The following is a 17,269-nucleotide window of genomic DNA, read 5'->3' as shown; positions in this document are numbered from 1 at the left end:
TTTTTCAGTCTCCTCCCCCAAATGGCACAGGCTACTCATTTTGTATCTGGGGACTTCCAGCTGGTATCAAGTCCTCTCAGATACACCTAGAACAAGTCTGTCCTCAGGTTGATCTGAGCAGCCATGGGATATATGCCTTTCACCTGAACACATTAGGCACTGAATGTTGTGATCCACTGAGGACACTGAAAGATTAAAGTGCTTGCTTTTTTTTTTTTTTTTGAACCTGAATGCTTTAAGGGCCACTCATCCTACACCCCAAACTGAAACAAGTTTCCACAGAACATTCAAGTTGATGGATGAGGAATGAATGATTGGGAGAGACCTTCTGCCATTAAAACACTAGGCAGCACAGAAAATTTCACTAGTACTCAGCATTTCTGTTGGCAAGCAGCAAGATATGGCACATACCCTTTAATACTCAAGCTCTCTGGAAGCAGTTTCTGGGGGAAAAACACTGAGTCTGAAAGAGAATACTCTTTTTAGGGGCAGTGCCCCTAAAATGCAAGTCTGCTACCAGACAGGAAGCTGGTATTATTGCAAACGCTACGTGCAGAAAGAGCTGCCGAAGAGCAGCTGTCCTTCAGTTCCCAGTTCAGACATTTTAGAAGCCAAATTTGAATACCTGAAATACTCATTACCTGAAGCATGAACAAAATGGAGGTAGACAAGGCAAAAAAGAATCATTGTTGATGAGAAAACCTGAAGGAGAGCTGATACATCTTCCCTTGTATTTGCCTTGAAATTAAGAATAGGGAAAATCCATTCTGTATTTAAAGACGTGCAATGCCCACAGCCTGTAAACGTACTGCAACATAATCTCTCAAGGACAAGCATACTGCACAAATAATTTTGCATAAAGGATGGCTATGGATAAAATCTGTAAAGACAGAACAAAGAGCTTGTATGATAAGACATAAAATATCTGATAATTTATCTCTGATCACTAAGAGCAGAACTTAAAGAAGACCTAAAGACTTCGCAGCAAATTCCAAAAGGGGAACAAGCAGGGAGCCTCGGCCAACAGCTTCCAGACTTCTCTGCTTGGATTCCCATTTCTGGGGGCTTAGCCCAAGTAAGACACAACTCCAGTTCTAGAAAAGAGAACAGAGGTTTCAAAGTACTGGGACAAATGAAATCATCTTCCCCAAAGGGAAAGATTTCTCACCTCATTAATTTCACGTCATGTAATCAGTTACATTGTCTGAATCCCATCTAGACTACCTTGGTTTGAGATGCTAGCCAAGTCTATTCACCCTATAAATTCTTTCATGGTCATAACAGGTGTATAAGATAAATCCGACAAAAGAAAACATCACATTAACTGTCCAGGTATGAGAGTATGGTGGGGCCTGCTTTTTGTTTTAACTATTTTTACCACCTTGGTTTCTATTGCGATCAATCTTCTCACATATCCAACTTCTACCATTTAATATGTCAAAAACACTACTTCAAAAAAAAAAAGTCAAGAAGATATGTTAAACACCAAAGATTTAAGTTTAAATTATAGAAAATGAGGATGAACACAGTGATATAGGCTTGCAATTTTAATTTTTAAAAGGCCCCTATGGTGGGATTAGCTATAGATGGCATCACGCTAATGCAAATGGAAAATAGTTTTTTAAAAAAACTAAAACCACTTTACGGAAGTATGAATTCACATCATACACATGTACATACTTAATAATTTTCTATGTTAACTTTGAACTATAAATCAGTAAGTCTATACTACTAAAAAAATCGCTATGTTCAATATCAACCTGATTAAAGCATTTTATAAATACAAGCTTTTTAGTATTATAACATACTTCACTACTTAACATACTGAAAAACAAGTTCCACATTTAAAATTCTGATGCAATAGTTCTATCTGCTAATTAAGACTACAAATGGAAAAATACTTGCTAATCTTTAACATTATCGAAAATTCAAATATATGTCCATTTTGGAAGAAAACAATCTTGTTTATACTACTGATGTTTCTTTAGACATTTGAAGATACTGCATTAACAAAATACAAACTTTGTAGTAAGCTTACAACATGTACTTCTCAGAGGCAAAAAGAAAATATCTTTTGTATTCATGAAGGAACACCCATTTATTATAAAACAAGATATCAGAATTAAGTTGAAACAAGGCAACATTAGAACAACCACTTTAGAGCTTTGTGAACAAAATGTAGTTTTTAAACTTGCAAATCAAGGTGAACGTAGCTCTTAACATGCTGTTCTCTTCTCTATAAATGGGATGAAGTAGAGAAGCAAAGCTTCAAGGTATAAGGGTTGGAGCCATCTGTCAGAAGACAAGATGTGACATAGTCAGGTTGTTTTACTGAGCATCCCTCTCCTGCTGACCAAGATCCCCCTGCATCATCTGCCAAGTTTACCAGTTCTGTAGATTTAATGCTCGCAACTCTCTGGCTACCCCCACCCCCACCCCTACCAGTGGCCCACAGACACAAGATGACCTGTGAGTGTTATTTATAGTCCACTAGCACTTTTTAGACATAAAACCAAAGTGATGGATCTGGTCGCAAGGGAATGTAGATAGAATTCAAAATGTACTATATACAAGAAAGACTACCATTTTTGCTGCCCCACTTCATGCTATTTATAATAGCAGTATTTAATGGGTAATTTCAAAGACAAAAGGCATAGATATTTAAGGAAATCAAGACTGCGGCATTTCTATCAGAGACAGTGGCACTGGACAGTATTTACATGTGTTTGACTGAGAAAAGCACAGCAAGATGTCCAGCACACCCTTCAGAAAGCAAAGCATAACACACTCCCCGCTATCTGAAAATGCTGCCAAGACGCACGGATGGCAGCAAATGTTTGCCTCTCAGGTAATGGAAGATATGTCATTCAGGTTCAGCCAACCTCAGCCAATCTTATTATAGCAAGTTTTAACCAGCAGTCCTTGTTTAAAAATACTGTCTTTTCCTGCAATACCTATATTTGATTTTGGTTTGCCTTTTTCATGTTGAAAAGCATAAGTTCTTCTGCTGTTTTCATGTCTCCAAACTGAAGTAAGCATGAAATTAGTGAACACTATGTTGTCACCAGTATCTTAAAAACATTCTGCTCCTGAAGTAATCTCAGTCCATTCTTGAGAAAGTGGGCAAAAGCAGTGGGGAAGAGAAGACGGATGGGAAAGATTTAAACTATTAACGCTTGACAGAAAGACAAATTCATAATAGTTTGGAGAAGGTAGTCTAAATAGACACTGGGCTGGATTCAAAGTTATGTCTATGAACAACCAGAATAATTCCATTTAAAGCCAGTAAACTATCTTAATTGTCCACTGCAGATCTGGCCCATTTGTACTTGTTTAGCAGATGAACTCCCCACTCCATTCTTACTAGTTTGGAGCTAACTGAGCTTAGCCTCACAAATTCTGATTTGAAAGAGAACCCACTACAGGAGGAGTTAATTCAGAGCAGTAAGCTGTGTAACTTAAAGAATCTTCTGCCCAGATATTGCAGATTTCTATGCAATTATTGTGAAAGATATAAAAAAGATTCAGTAAGCCATTATCTGTTAGGATTGGTTTTGATGACAGTAGATTTTCATATTTTTCGTTCCTGCCTTCCTTTTATCCCAAACCAATTATTTTTTCTGTCCTTCCGTAACTTCCTAGTTATAGAGCACATTTTGAGTTCTATAGGTTGACTCAAAAAACTAATATGGAACTAATGGAAGCTAAACGAGATTAAATACTGTAATGTATATAGTATTTGTATACTATAATATATATGGTACAGTATATATGTGTGTATATATATATAAAATACACCATATATAAACATAATAAGAACATTGTTTTTAGATGCAGACTGAGATGCTGAAGCCTCATCTTTTACAAAGACATTATCAACATTAAAGAAAATAAGAAAAAAAAAGTATTAAAGCAGTTAGAGCATTAAAATTGACTTACTTGGGACTCTTATCTGGTAGTGATTAAGTACTGTGAGAGCTTCCACTGCATCTGTCTTACATTCCCATTCCAAAAGACCAGACAGTGTTTTGGCAGAAGCTGTCAAAATGAGAAATAAAAAAGGGAAGGAGGTGATCAGTAATGTCTCCTGACACTGCATGTTCTTATCAAACCTGGAATTCAAATAACTCCCCAAACAAGTCAAAGTTTACTTACGTTTTGGATCAAACACTTTGTATTTAATAAAGCTGAGAACTTCATGATCCTCACATAACTGTCACAAAAATAAAATAAGAGGTAAAACTCCAATAAAAATGCACATAAACACACTAGCAAAAATTCCAAGTTCCTGGAAGAGACACACAAAAAAGAAACTCTGACTCTTTAAGATAGCATCCAAGAATTTATGGCAAATCATTATTTTTAAAATATGTTTAGATTGGTAACTCTTTAGAATATAGTATGTAGAGTATTCTATATTCTATATATTTATTCTATAGTATGCAAAACAAGGCTCCTATATCTGTGCTTTCCCATGATGAATATGATTTTATAGGCACAAAAATTGTTAGAGTACTGATATCACTACTACCTCAAACATCACATATAAATAAAAACAAGTAGTTCTTTTTGACATTACCACTTCAATACAGTGGCTCAGAAGTTGTATATCCAAGCACACCACTCATGAACCAGAGTTAACTTTCAGACAAAGCTTGGAAAAAAATATAACTCACTGAACTATCATCAGTTTTACAACCACCTCCACTTGAGAGTCTCAGCATTGTTCAGGACTCAACTGTGCAAGTGAATTGTAGTCAACTTGTCCCTGTACTTGGCTTTGTGAGAGTCTTTTCCCTTTCCTCAAAAAAAACCCTACATTAAGCTTCTCAACTTCATTTCCAAGACTTTGTTTCTCATGTATATTTTTTTAAATGGAGAAAATAATGCCAGAATTGTGAAAATACAGCAGCTTCTGTATAGAGAGGCTACAAACATTTTTTAAATCAGTTCTCTTTCCAGTCGCTATGCTGTGACTATCCCAGCTATTCCTTTTTAAACATAGCACAGTGCAAAGCTTGGATAGAGCCCCAAAGCACAGCATGTCACAGTCATTTCAACTGCCTACCTTTACAAAAGTTTCTTCAGTTACACACAGGGGAACATTATAATAATGCAACACACAAGAAGGCGGTTGGATGATGTTCTTAGATGCTTGGCCAGCACTGGTGAAGCGATTATTCTTACTCATTGCAAAATCCTTGTAACTACTCGTGCCATCCTCCAGTTCAAATATCTGGCTTGGAACTACTGAATGCTGCTTGGAAACGCTGGGATTTAAGGATACATACAGTTAAAGACTTGCACACTTTTCACACAGATTATTGATCTAACCAGAAGAGAGCTGACATTTCTCTACAACAACTTGAAACAGAAGGAGAGCATAATGGGTTGGATTTGACACTCTCCTTAAGAAAAAGAAAAGTAGAAAGGATGGATAAGACACATTAAGGAATACAATTTATGAGCAGCCTATGTATTGCCCATATGCTTTATTAATATAAGCAAAAGAATAATAAATAAAATTTAAATAGTAATAAACCAATAATAGTTACAAATTGGAAATAATTCAAATAATAACAATGGGATTTTGACCATTTGCAGCCTCATTCCATTTGCCCACTAGTAGACTATTAATCTGATAAAACGTATTTACCAGACATTAAGTCTCTTTCCAAATAACTTGACATTGTTGAGATGCGTGACAGCTCTTTCCACAGCATACTCATCACCCATTTCGACCAGTGCAGTGCCTGGAATAGTCTTCATAAATTTTACCTAAGATAGATAAGGGAAGAAATTAAATTGCAACAAACAGTTACAACCAAGAGTTTTATAAGTTGTTAGGAAATACTTTTAGACCATCTCAGACAGGCTTTTTCCAAAACAACTAAAATGGCTATAGTAATTTCTAAGTTTCTAATAAATTATGCCTTACCTTCTCAATGTTTCCATACAAGCAGAACAGGTTGAAGACCCTTGAACAGTTCATCTTTAGCTGATGCAACCCACTAACCATGACAACTGACCCAGAAGGATTTCCACCATGCATGTAAGAGGAGGATGCCTGGGGCAATGGATAAGCAACAAGTTCTGGAGTGTCCCGAGATCCCATTCGGTAGCGGCTTGGCAAGGGCAACAAAGGACCATGCGACCCTAAGGAGATGAAAGACGATGCTTTCATATTGTAAACAAGTTTCACTACTTAATCATGCATTAAAGCCCACACACACAACATATCTTTAAAGGAGGACGAGAAAACAACGTTACAGCAGTTTCTGTTAATTCTTTCTCTAATTTAAAAAAAAAAAAAAAAGAGACCTTTTCTATTCCCTTTAATATTCCAAGTCTCTTCTTACATTATCAGACAGGAAGGAAGGAGCTGTTTCATGGTATTATATTTATACACAAGTGAAAAAAGCTATTTCAGTAATTATCTTACTGATGGCTTGAATTACAGGTTATATTCCTTCAAAATGACCAGTTTTCTTAAAAGTAGTATCTACCCTGCACCATACAAAATATTTCAACACAAATCTATCAGAAGAAATATTTAAAATAAACCTTCAGTAATTTTGCCATGTCTACTTATAGAGCTACTTGACATCAAGAAAGAATATTACAAAGTATGGAAAACAAACCAAAAGAAGTGAACTTTTAGCCAGGAGAGGAGATGACAGAGACAAAAGATTAAGTCAGAAGGCTGCCTTTCTATAAATGGCTCACTTGGAAGAAACAGGAATACTTAAAATCCTGCTTTAATGCAAGATGAAGCTGTCCTGCTGTCCATTACAGGGGAAGTGAAAGTTTAATTGAAATAAGCTTTTTTTTTTTTTTTTTTTAAATGAAGAGGCATTGCTAGTATGTAATACTTCTGTTCATAGAAAACATCAGTATTACAGACCAAGGAGGGGAGAAATTCACATGAACCAAGTATAAAAGGAACCTTCTGTTCTTTTTCCCTTAGCAAAAAACAGTAGTGAGAGGGATGCAGTGGTGGAGGAGGAGACAGCCATGTGACTTAAGGTATCAAGGTATATCAGAAGAATGAAAAAAGAACATCAGTGAATACAAGGTGGAACCTGGAAATTCTGGAGATGTGAAGAACCTTTGGAAAGAGTAGGTTAAAGGTCAACCTAAAATACTATCAATACATTTGCAAAGAAAGAGGCCAGACAAATCACATTGCCATTTGACAGTTAAGAGAGTCATATCTAACTGGGGACATCAGTTTCTCAGCCCTGAGGTCTTGGTCCAACACATGGAAGTGACAGCAGATGTTCATTTATGGACAGTGCCAGTAACAACCTCAGCACTCTATAGCAGTAATCTAAAACAACATTCTTACACAGTCACAAATCTATAGCTTTTCAGAATTAGCTAAATTAGAAGAAACACAAACCCCACAATTCACAGCTTTGCATGCAAGAACATCAAAGAGCTCTGTGCTGCATCAAACCATTGATCAAGCTATACTGCTGTTTTCTAGAAGAAAACTGCCTTCCCAGTACAGAGACCACTTTTCACCCACTGGTAGGGTGATGGCAACTGAAAGGGAACATTCCTCCAAGGAATACATTTGCAGGGCTGGATGCTCTCCCTGAAATGTAGAGGCACAGCAACAAATGCAAAGATTTCAGTGAATCACCAGCATTTTCAGATGTAGACTGATAGCACTGCACATACAGCACAATATAGACTACTTGTCGGGGTCCCCAGTTAAGCATTGATTGAATATTTACAATTCCACATAACACAAAGAAATCGTAATGACCTGTCATCCTATGTTACTTACCATAACCATCATGTCTAAAAGATGATGGGTGCTCTCCCAAAATAGCTTGCCTCTGGCGGCCCTTCCCTCTGTCTAACATGCAGGAAGGGAAAGAAAAGAGTTTAGCATGGACAAGTATGCACCTGATTTCTCCAGTTAAGACACAAAGCTTCTAGTTAAGAAGCAAAAAAAAGTAATTCAAATATTTGTTAATTTTATAAACAATTTCTCATTCATCATATTTCTAAAACCACAAGCTGTAGCCCTGGGACACCAAAATTAAAAGACTGCCATCTGTGTAACAAATTGCACTTAAGTTGATTCGGGGCAGTGGCCAATGAGATGAAGACATTTAAGATTTATGGAAATATCCAATAGCTTTCCTAAACAGACACCACACATTAGTATAGATAACACCATACAGCAGGATTTACCTATGTGTCTCTTAAAACAAATTTGAAATGCAGTACTTTTGAAAAACAGTACCTGAATCATAATATTAGCTTCAACAGCAACACATTTTCAAAGTGGGCTTCTTTCAAGAAGTTTCAGCATAAGCCAACAACAACCTGTATTACATGGTTTCATAATCAGTAAACAGAGAGCATTACATATGTGTACATATATATTTACAGAACACCTACTGATTTATGGGCATGCTGAAAGGATTGTACATTATTGCATGATCAGCAGCATATAACAGTTCAACTGAAGAAAAACATCACTGAATAATGCACTTAATCAACGGTCAATCCTTTAAGAAAACCCAGTTCTCTAGGCTATAAAGTTAAGCAAGGGGTCTACATTACTGGAGGAAAGCAGCACATCACAGCCAAAGCTGTATTGTCTGATCAGATCTGTGCTGCATGACAAAGCAAATCTAAACTTCCAAATTTGTTTGTGGTAAGCAACAATTGATTTCTTACAATTAAAACAACCACATTCAAAAGACGGGGCAAGACATTTATCAGTTTATAAAAGTTTCCAGTAAATTTAGGTATGACTGCTGAAAACGGAAACTCCAGTCTGATGTAGTTGGAGGTATTTCCCCTGAAAAACAGGCGCTATTAGCATTACGCAACACAACAGTGGGAGATGAAAACACACGTGCCCTTTCTGCTCAGGATTTTGAGGATAGATTCCATATCAGATATTTACTTTGGCAATGAAGCCTGAAGAGACAGCAGTGTTGAATGCCTTCAAATATATAGGAGAAATATTATTTTTGTCAAGTTTTGTTTTTCCATTGCCTTTTCAGGGTAACAGCCCTGCTTCTTGGCTCTAGAAAGCAAATGGGCAGTCATATGAAGTATTTTGAGCATTTAAACTGTATGCAGTAATCATCTTTCAGAAAAAGATCAAGATTATAATTCCAGTCTATGGAGCTAAACACTTTGAAACTGCACACAGTAATATAGTAAAGGACCATGTTCTTCAAATAAAGAATTCTGGGAGAACAGTTTGACGAATGTTTCCTCCTCGTGATGGTGTGGTCCACTGTTCTCTCCTTGCCTCATACTTGTTCCTTACTTGAACAAAGTCCCTCAGTTGTGCAAGTACAAATTACTTGTGCGAACAAGCATTGAAACATGAGAACTGATCTATGTTAAAAATAATTCTGAAAGGAAATGTTCTTTATAATCTAGTTTAAGTTTGGAGTTTGTTGGGTTTTTGGTGTTATTTTTAAATCAGGTCCTTGAGTCACTGTGTATGCTGGTATTACCACAGAAAGAAATGCCCCAAACTACAGTTTGAACTTTCTGGCTAAAACCATGTAGAATACTAAGTCAGGTGGATTTTTTTTTTTCATTTCAATCTAATGCAATATGGGTTCACAGCAGCAGGCACTTGCTAGGAAATTTATTTATATGGAGAAATACTATGGGGAAGTCTATAACTTGTTACCGTAAAAACTTAACAGTTACTTGAAAAACAATAATTAGCAAAATGAATTTCCTTCTTAAGATTTGATGAGGAAAGGGTGAAGGAAATTCTGAAAGCATGTATTAACATGCCTGTCCTGAAAATTTAATTCCTTTGGGTTAAGATCTTGTTTGTTGCAGTCACACCCCTACTGTTCAGGTCACAGTAAGTTCAAAATGCAAACAACACTGCTGCAAGAGTAAGCTGAAACACAAGTATGAAAACTCTCAGAAAAAAAAAAAAAATCCTCGATTACTTTATGAGCAAAATTGCTCTAGATGCCTACTTTCTCAAGTATATCTCCATGTTCATTCAAAAATTTATATTCCCATTTGCTAGATAAGTAGATCTGGGTCACAGTAAATAAAAAATTGTGCTATATACTATATAGCATAGTACATGCATCTATAATACAAGGCTAATTATTTTCTTCTCATGTGTAGCAGAGTGATCTATAGAAAACAGAGACCAGCTGTCAGTGTAACAAAAGGAAAACAAAAGAGTAGAATGAGAGTTCTTGAGAAAGAGCAAGCCATACCTATCCTAAGTTTTTCATTTTCCACTGTTTTCTCTAGCTTGGGGAACATTTAGTTCATACTGTCATATCTGCAGACCAATTACATCACGTAATTAGATGCACAATGTTACAAGTCAGCCACCAAACACTGCAATGATCAAAAGATATGAGGATCAAATTAATCCTTCAGATTTTTCAAATTCAAACTTTCATATTTTTTTCTTGCCCTTGAGTTTCTGCAAAATCTTTTTTTTAACTGAGGAATTTGAGAAAAAAATTGAATCCCGATACAAAGTCATAATCTGTAAGTAGCAACCAATACTGTAGCTCCCTTGTTAACTTTTTACAAGAACTTGATTTTGAAAATTCAAGCCCTAAGTTTTCAGTTGTACAACAGTTTTTACAAGCTCAGGGTCTCTACAGAATTACTTTGAAAGTGCATATCATTTGAGACAGTCAAAGTCCTCATTCTCATATAGTCTTTGATAAGCAGATACTCTATCTTGGACACATTGTCTTCACTTCTCTAACTTAACATTGCATACATTATTGTACATAAGTTAACTGAACACTGCACTCAATAGTTACAATTTATTTTTGAAGAAACACTTTACAGGAGTTAAGCTACACAGCAGTTTGTCTTTACATATGTAGTCATAGTTTCAACTGACTTGAGTTAAACTCTGGTAAAACATCTGAGTACTTAAGAAACAGTATGCCTGTAGCAATTATGAATCTCCCTATTTTAATAACTGAGGGGACCTATCTGATATTGCACTGCTCAGTTTTAACTATCTAAAGATCAGGATTAAATTTCCCTACTACTAGACAATATTTACACTGTTAAGACTGAATTCAACTCTCACATACAGGAAGTACAACATCAATGGTATCAACAAGAGAGGCTCTTAATTTTGGACGTTCTCAATTTTTCAGTTGTAATTTTAAGTAAGACCAGTATACATACAAACTTGAACAGAATGGGTACAGTCTATCACATGATTCATCTCACACACAACTGAAGTACTGAAAGTGTCCTCCTTTAAAAACTTGTGGTGGTGGTGCATGCAGTATGCAGACAAGGTGAATTGCAAGTCTGAGTTTTTTTCAGAGTTTGTTTGTTTGGTTTTTTCTGTTGGTTTGTTTTGGGTTTGGTTTTTTTTTGTTTGTTTGGGTTGGTTTGGTTTTTTTTTTTTGGCTGATGCCGATGTGGTGCATGATGAAGTGTAGAGTCAGCCTGCTGAAGTCCTCTATCCTTCTTAATGCCTTGTCCAACATAAGGGAAAAAAAAAAAAAAAAAAGAGTCCGAAGGAGAAGCAGTGTGCAAGTTTGTAGTTTGTAAGGAATAGTCTGTACCAGGTTTCCTCTCCTCCAAAGAGAGAGAGCTGCTTGGAGAAATGCAAGTCCTTGAGAACTGCGAAGGTGCTTGCAGGTGTGGGCTCCTTGTTGAGCTCAGAGGCTCAGAACACAGCTGTAGGGGGCACTAGGGCTCAAGGTTAATGTCCTGGTGTGAGCACAGTCTCCAGCAGCACTGGCTTGCTTTGACATGACTACTGCCACACAGCCTGACCATCTATAAAGGATTGGCATTAGTGTAGGCAAACATCTACAGCGATAACATAAGAAAACCTACCTCGTCGGCCCAGATATGGTTTAGTGTAGTCCCAACTATCGTTGTCATTTCTGATGACATTAAGTCGAGTTGGCTGTTCAAATAAAGTAAAAGTGAAAAAGGTTAAGTCGTGATCATATATATTCTTCTAGTAAAATTAAAGGAGAAGGTCCAAGCATACCCTTGCATATTCAATTTTTAGCGTACAGCATCCTGCATAGATATCTGCTCCATTGAGTGCAGCCTTTGCCTTCTGGGCACAAAACACTGATTCAAACATACACATCATGTTAAGGAATTTTTTTTTTCCCCCAGGTGCCTCATTCACATCCCTTTCTTCTGATACGGCTTTATTTTTGTAGCCTGCAGATATTTCGGTTTTTTATACCTTACAAGAAGTCTCCAGAGACATTAATATAAAATTACCAACAATTATATATGGGTTAAACTTCTGTTAAGCATCTGGTTTTGAGATGTATGCAGCACATCACGAGATCATTCATATATCAGTAAATTCCTCAGTGTGGATTATATAGAAGGGCAAGCTTTGTTTATGCTCTGAGCTTACACCATTTGGAAGGGCATATTCTGGTGGGTTTAGTAATTTTCATCAGAGGACACAGAAAGTTACCAGCAAGCCTAGAGAATATTTTAACTGAAAGTTTCAAGGGAAAGTTCAAGCTGCATCAGAGCTTGGGGGCAAGAAGGTGTGACTTAAGACAGTGCATCCATTCTCACAGCTATCGTTAGCTCAGAACTTGTGGGGAGGGAGAACGTGAGGTCAGTAGTTAACTTACAGTGAAAAGAACTACGAAGAGCCTGTTAGCCAAATAAAACCACAGAATCGAGAGATATTTTGAATGAAAAAATAATCATGTTGTATCAAAAAATACAACAAGCAGATTGCTTTCAATCCGCTGCTCAAGGCAGATGCACATGCCAGGCTCTAACACGTTGGTTATTTCTTATCCTCTACATGTTCCAAGATTGGTTCTGTGACTAGCAGAAAAACATACCTGAGCCTTTGCACAGGGCAATCCATGACCTCATACATACTCAATAACATACAGTGTCAGAAAGCCTGAAACTTGCAGCAGACCAGACATTTTGCACCGTCCTTCAATATAATCATGACATTTGATGTAATAAGCAACATTTTGGAAGTATTCTGTATCAACAGCATATCAATTGTGTTTTACCACATTCCCGCAACTTCTTCCAGGGTGAAGTAGATTCACTGTGGATTTTAAGAGTGAGAAAAGTTAGGCTTCCCAGACCTCTAAGAAATTACTTGGCACTGCCTAGAACTGTGGGAGCATACCTGCGAAAGTAATAGGTACTGCAATTAGCATTGAAATTTGAGAAAATTTTTGAACTTTTCATACAAGACTTGTCTTGAAACTCACTCCCCATGCCAGGCAAACTGTTCACCTATGCTGCTGCATTACTTTGTTCACATTTGCGAGTTTTCTTTCAACTGCTGGTTGTTTTTGTTTTTAATAAAAGGCACGTAACAGGATTTAATTCAAAGGACAGATATATGGTACTTCCAGAGCATGTGCAAGATCCTCCCCACAACTTCCCTAATCTGTCACAAGATGCATAATAACCCCCAACTGTACAAGTCATCTGATCCAGACACCACCACTTACCACAAACTCAACACACTATCGCAGTACGTCAAACTACTATTAGGACACACAGTTTAAGTCTCCTACATTGAAAAACAGAAATTAGCTAGCTTTTATGGAAGTCAGGGTATTTCTTTTTGCCTGGTAAATCGTTGATGCCGCCACTGGTTAAATAATGTTACAGAAGTAACCCACGAATAAAGTTAATAAAGTGGGGAAATCACAAAAGAATTTCTGAGATTTTGATACCATTTTCTCTAGATAACTGCTCAAAAATTGAGGGTAATCAGTCTCTAGAAAGAAGGCTATCAAATTTTATAAAGTAAGGGGTAATCTTATCAGACTTCGGACTTTGCAAACCGCAGTCACATATTAACAACTCTGAACATTCACCCCATGCTACGAATGTAGTAGCTATGAATATAGTAAACAGTAGGATAACAGAGCAGGGATTTTTGTCAACACATGATAAACGAGTCAAGGAGGCCTAAGTTGATCTCACGCTTCAACGAAGTCAGAATAGTAAGACAAGCAATATATATTAGAACTATTTTAGAAGAGTCTGAAGAAGTCAAACCGTACCTCTGCAATCCCTTACCCATTTCTTCAGTGTCAACACAGGCAGAAGCCACAAAACTTTTGTGTACAATGCACTGTCAAATCTATGACATATTTCACATCTGCAAATTATTAGCCTTAGGGTCGCCTATGAACATGGTTATCAAGACCATTGTTGACAATGTCATTTTCCTACAAAGGTGAAATATGTATGTGCTATTTTGTCTTATACACATATAGAAGTTAGAAATTACTATTTTTAGAATTCTACCTAAGACATAATTTGGTCTCAAAATTACAGGGTATTTTTCTGACATTCTCATGCTGAATCTCATCTGCAGCCAGGAACCTACAGAAAAAAAAAAAAAAAATCACACTCAAAAAGGATATTCAACCATAGCTTGTATTCCATTTCTCTTGAATATAACGATGCGCTGAACTTTTCCAACAGGGTTGCACACAGTATACAATACATCCTAAAGGAGAAAAAATATTTTTAGTCAGATATGAAACTTCAAACACCTTAGGTTCACAGAATATTTCCTTGTATTGGCATTTAATGCCAAAGAGCAAAGAAAAGGCCTGTTAACTTTTCATTTATAATTTTCCCTATTGAGTTTATACACTCATGATTAGCAGTTTTATGGATCAATATAGCACAGGCAGCCAAATCTGAAAAACAGAAAATAAATTATTTAAGTACTCATGCAAACATTAGTATCTTCAACTGTTTGAAAATCCAGAAATTGCATCCATGTCTCAAGCTGCGCTCCCTTTAAGCATGCGCTGCAGTAGTTTCACCAAAGCAGAGATAGACAAAATGACACTGTAGTTATAGCACATTTCATTTCATAAGACTCTAGCAGCTAAGGGTTTTTTTAACTGTTCATGTTCATTTTCAGAAGAGTAACCTGGAGTAGTCCACGATGTAAGCTTAGGTGGCTATCAAAGGGACAATGCCGATCATATTGACCCAAACTGAAGACACTGCAAGTGTTTGCTGTGCTTTTTCCACTTAAGGCAGAGAAAACTTCTGACAGGGAACATCGGATTCATGCAAACTCATTTTTAATGCTCTGCTTTCACCAGCATTATCTATATTACAAGGAACCAATAAAATCCAGGACCATTTCCAGTGCTGCAGGGGAACCAAACAGTACGAAAAGTTTGCCTTACTGCACATCAGGCCACACTAATGATGTGATGCTGGGGGTATCTCAAATAACAGTCCATTACATATAACAATTCAAACATCATGTTACCAGAAATAAGTCTCCAGCATGAATCTGGCCAAGAAAAAAAGAGTTTAGAGTGTTTATACACCCATACTTGGAATTATAAAGACTCAGGCTTGAGAACCTGAACAAACAGGAACTGTGATTTCTTGAAACAATTCACTTGTTAGATCATGTTCAAACAGCTGAAAGGTAACCCTAGCAGGCAAAGGAACTGACATCTCAGTGAAGCACTCTACCACAATTTATTTCCCTTCTTGAGAGGGGAAACGAAATTTATTATTATGTTCTGCAGAATAACAGAGTAATTGGGAAGCAAAGCGGTGAGGGGCATGCTGGATTTCTAAAAACAAAACAAACACAAGCCCATATACCCCCCTCTTACAACAAGAAACTAGAAAAAGAGGATGTCTTAATGTTGGCTACAGCTGCAGTGGTGTAACTCCTGGCTTATATGAAGTACCATAACCTTTACTATATGGGCATATTACCAGTAAAAAACAAAAACAAGAAAAAGCACCCAAACACAACAACAACAAATAAACAAACAAAACACCCAAAACAAAAACCAAACAACAAAACAAAAACCAAACAACAAAACAAAAACCAAACAACAAAACAAAAACCAAACAACAAAACAAAAACCAAACAACAAAACCAAACAAAAAAAAAAAAAAACTTTGTCCATGCTCAGAGGCCTTGCTCCAGACACTCCAGTGAGTGTTTTGTATAACTAAATGAAGCAAGCAGAGAAGACTGTCAAGTTTTTCAGAAGATGGACAGACATTTTTAGAAATAATTCAAGCAGCCTGAACCCCTAAAAAAATAACAATTATGAGATTGGTTATAGGTGTTTTCTATGCACACTCAAAAACAGCTGCCCTCCATCTCCTTTTGTTTGGGACACAAGTATCCTGAAAATTTTCCAGTTCCACAAGACATAAATTTTCAGGCATACAACTTTCTTTCACAATTTGTCTCTAAAAAGATTTATTCACAGCCACTTAATTTAAAGCAAAACAAACAAACAAAAAAACCCAACAAAACAAAACAAACCCCCCCCCCCACACACACACAAAAAATAACCTATCTTTCAAAATGTAAGCTCTACTCAAAATGCTATCAGTGTCATTAGCCAGCAGGCATACACGCAGCTTGTTTTTTGACTACCAAATCAGTCAAGTGATGCACAAGATACAGTAACGTGGGCTATTTTGAATAAAAATTAACACTAGCATTATATACATACTAGAATACCATGATAAAGAAGGTGCAGCAACCTAATCTCAAAAGAAGTTGGTAATTAAGTTTAAAACATTTCAGGCATATCACACCCCCCTCATGCATGTACAGAAGGTTTAGATTCTAAACTTTAGAAGGTAAGACCTAAGAGGCAACAGCAGCAGTAGGTATAGCTGAACAGACAGTAACAACTGCAGCAGCAGTGGTCACTTTGAGAAGCTCTATCGGAGGCGGGGGGGGGGGGCGGGGCACGGGGCGGGGTGTGTGTTTGTTTTAAAAAAGGAGCTATTGTGCTGGAGGCTTGATCCTCAGAATTTCCATGAAATGTTCCTCGCCCAGAACAATGCTTCTGCTACCAAGTTTCCCCAAGCCTCTACATTCAATTCAGATGCTTATGCAAGCTAAAGTTAAAATGCAGGAATTAAACATAGTTTCCAAAATTTGTGTTATAGTCACATGCAAAGAATTCTTTAACTTAGTGGATTTGTTCACATGGCTCAAAGCAGGTTCATTCTTAAACACTGATGAAAAAGCAACTCATACCTTGCCATGCTTTTCTATAAAGAAAACTGACAGGAGAAAGAAAATTCATCATCCACTAATGAAGCAACAGGCAAAAACCTACCAATATTCATAATACAGTGAAGGAAAAAGCATGATACGGAAATGACTGCTTGAAGTAATTTCAGGAATACTAAGTTTCAATCAATTTGCTAACATAATATACAGCACATTAAACAAAACTTAATGCTTGCATTAAGTTACATGGTTCCACAC

General features: G+C 36.8%; 1 protein-coding gene across 1 annotated transcript in view; it reads right to left on the bottom strand.

The window, feature by feature from the left end:
• Positions 1–1,534: 1,534 nt before the first annotated feature.
• Positions 1,535–17,269, bottom strand: part of HNRNPLL (heterogeneous nuclear ribonucleoprotein L like) — a 28,386-nt gene continuing 12,651 nt past the window's right edge. The window contains exons 4-13 of the mRNA XM_082048841.1: positions 14,406–14,491; positions 12,008–12,104; positions 11,848–11,920; positions 7,796–7,867; positions 5,939–6,156; positions 5,657–5,778; positions 5,069–5,270; positions 4,156–4,213; positions 3,940–4,038; positions 1,535–2,292 (exon numbers count right to left, since the gene is read on the bottom strand). Of these exons, the coding sequence (XP_081904967.1) occupies positions 2,237–2,292; positions 3,940–4,038; positions 4,156–4,213; positions 5,069–5,270; positions 5,657–5,778; positions 5,939–6,156; positions 7,796–7,867; positions 11,848–11,920; positions 12,008–12,104; positions 14,406–14,491 (1,083 nt within the window). The 3' untranslated portion in view covers positions 1,535–2,236. The remainder of the gene's footprint in view (positions 2,293–3,939; positions 4,039–4,155; positions 4,214–5,068; positions 5,271–5,656; positions 5,779–5,938; positions 6,157–7,795; positions 7,868–11,847; positions 11,921–12,007; positions 12,105–14,405; positions 14,492–17,269) is intronic.

The sequence above is a fragment of the Streptopelia decaocto genome (genome assembly GCF_964273445.1).
Source record: "Streptopelia decaocto genome assembly, chromosome: 3".
Lineage (NCBI taxonomy): Eukaryota > Metazoa > Chordata > Aves > Columbiformes > Columbidae > Streptopelia > Streptopelia decaocto.
This window is presented reverse-complemented; position numbering and strand designations above follow the sequence as displayed.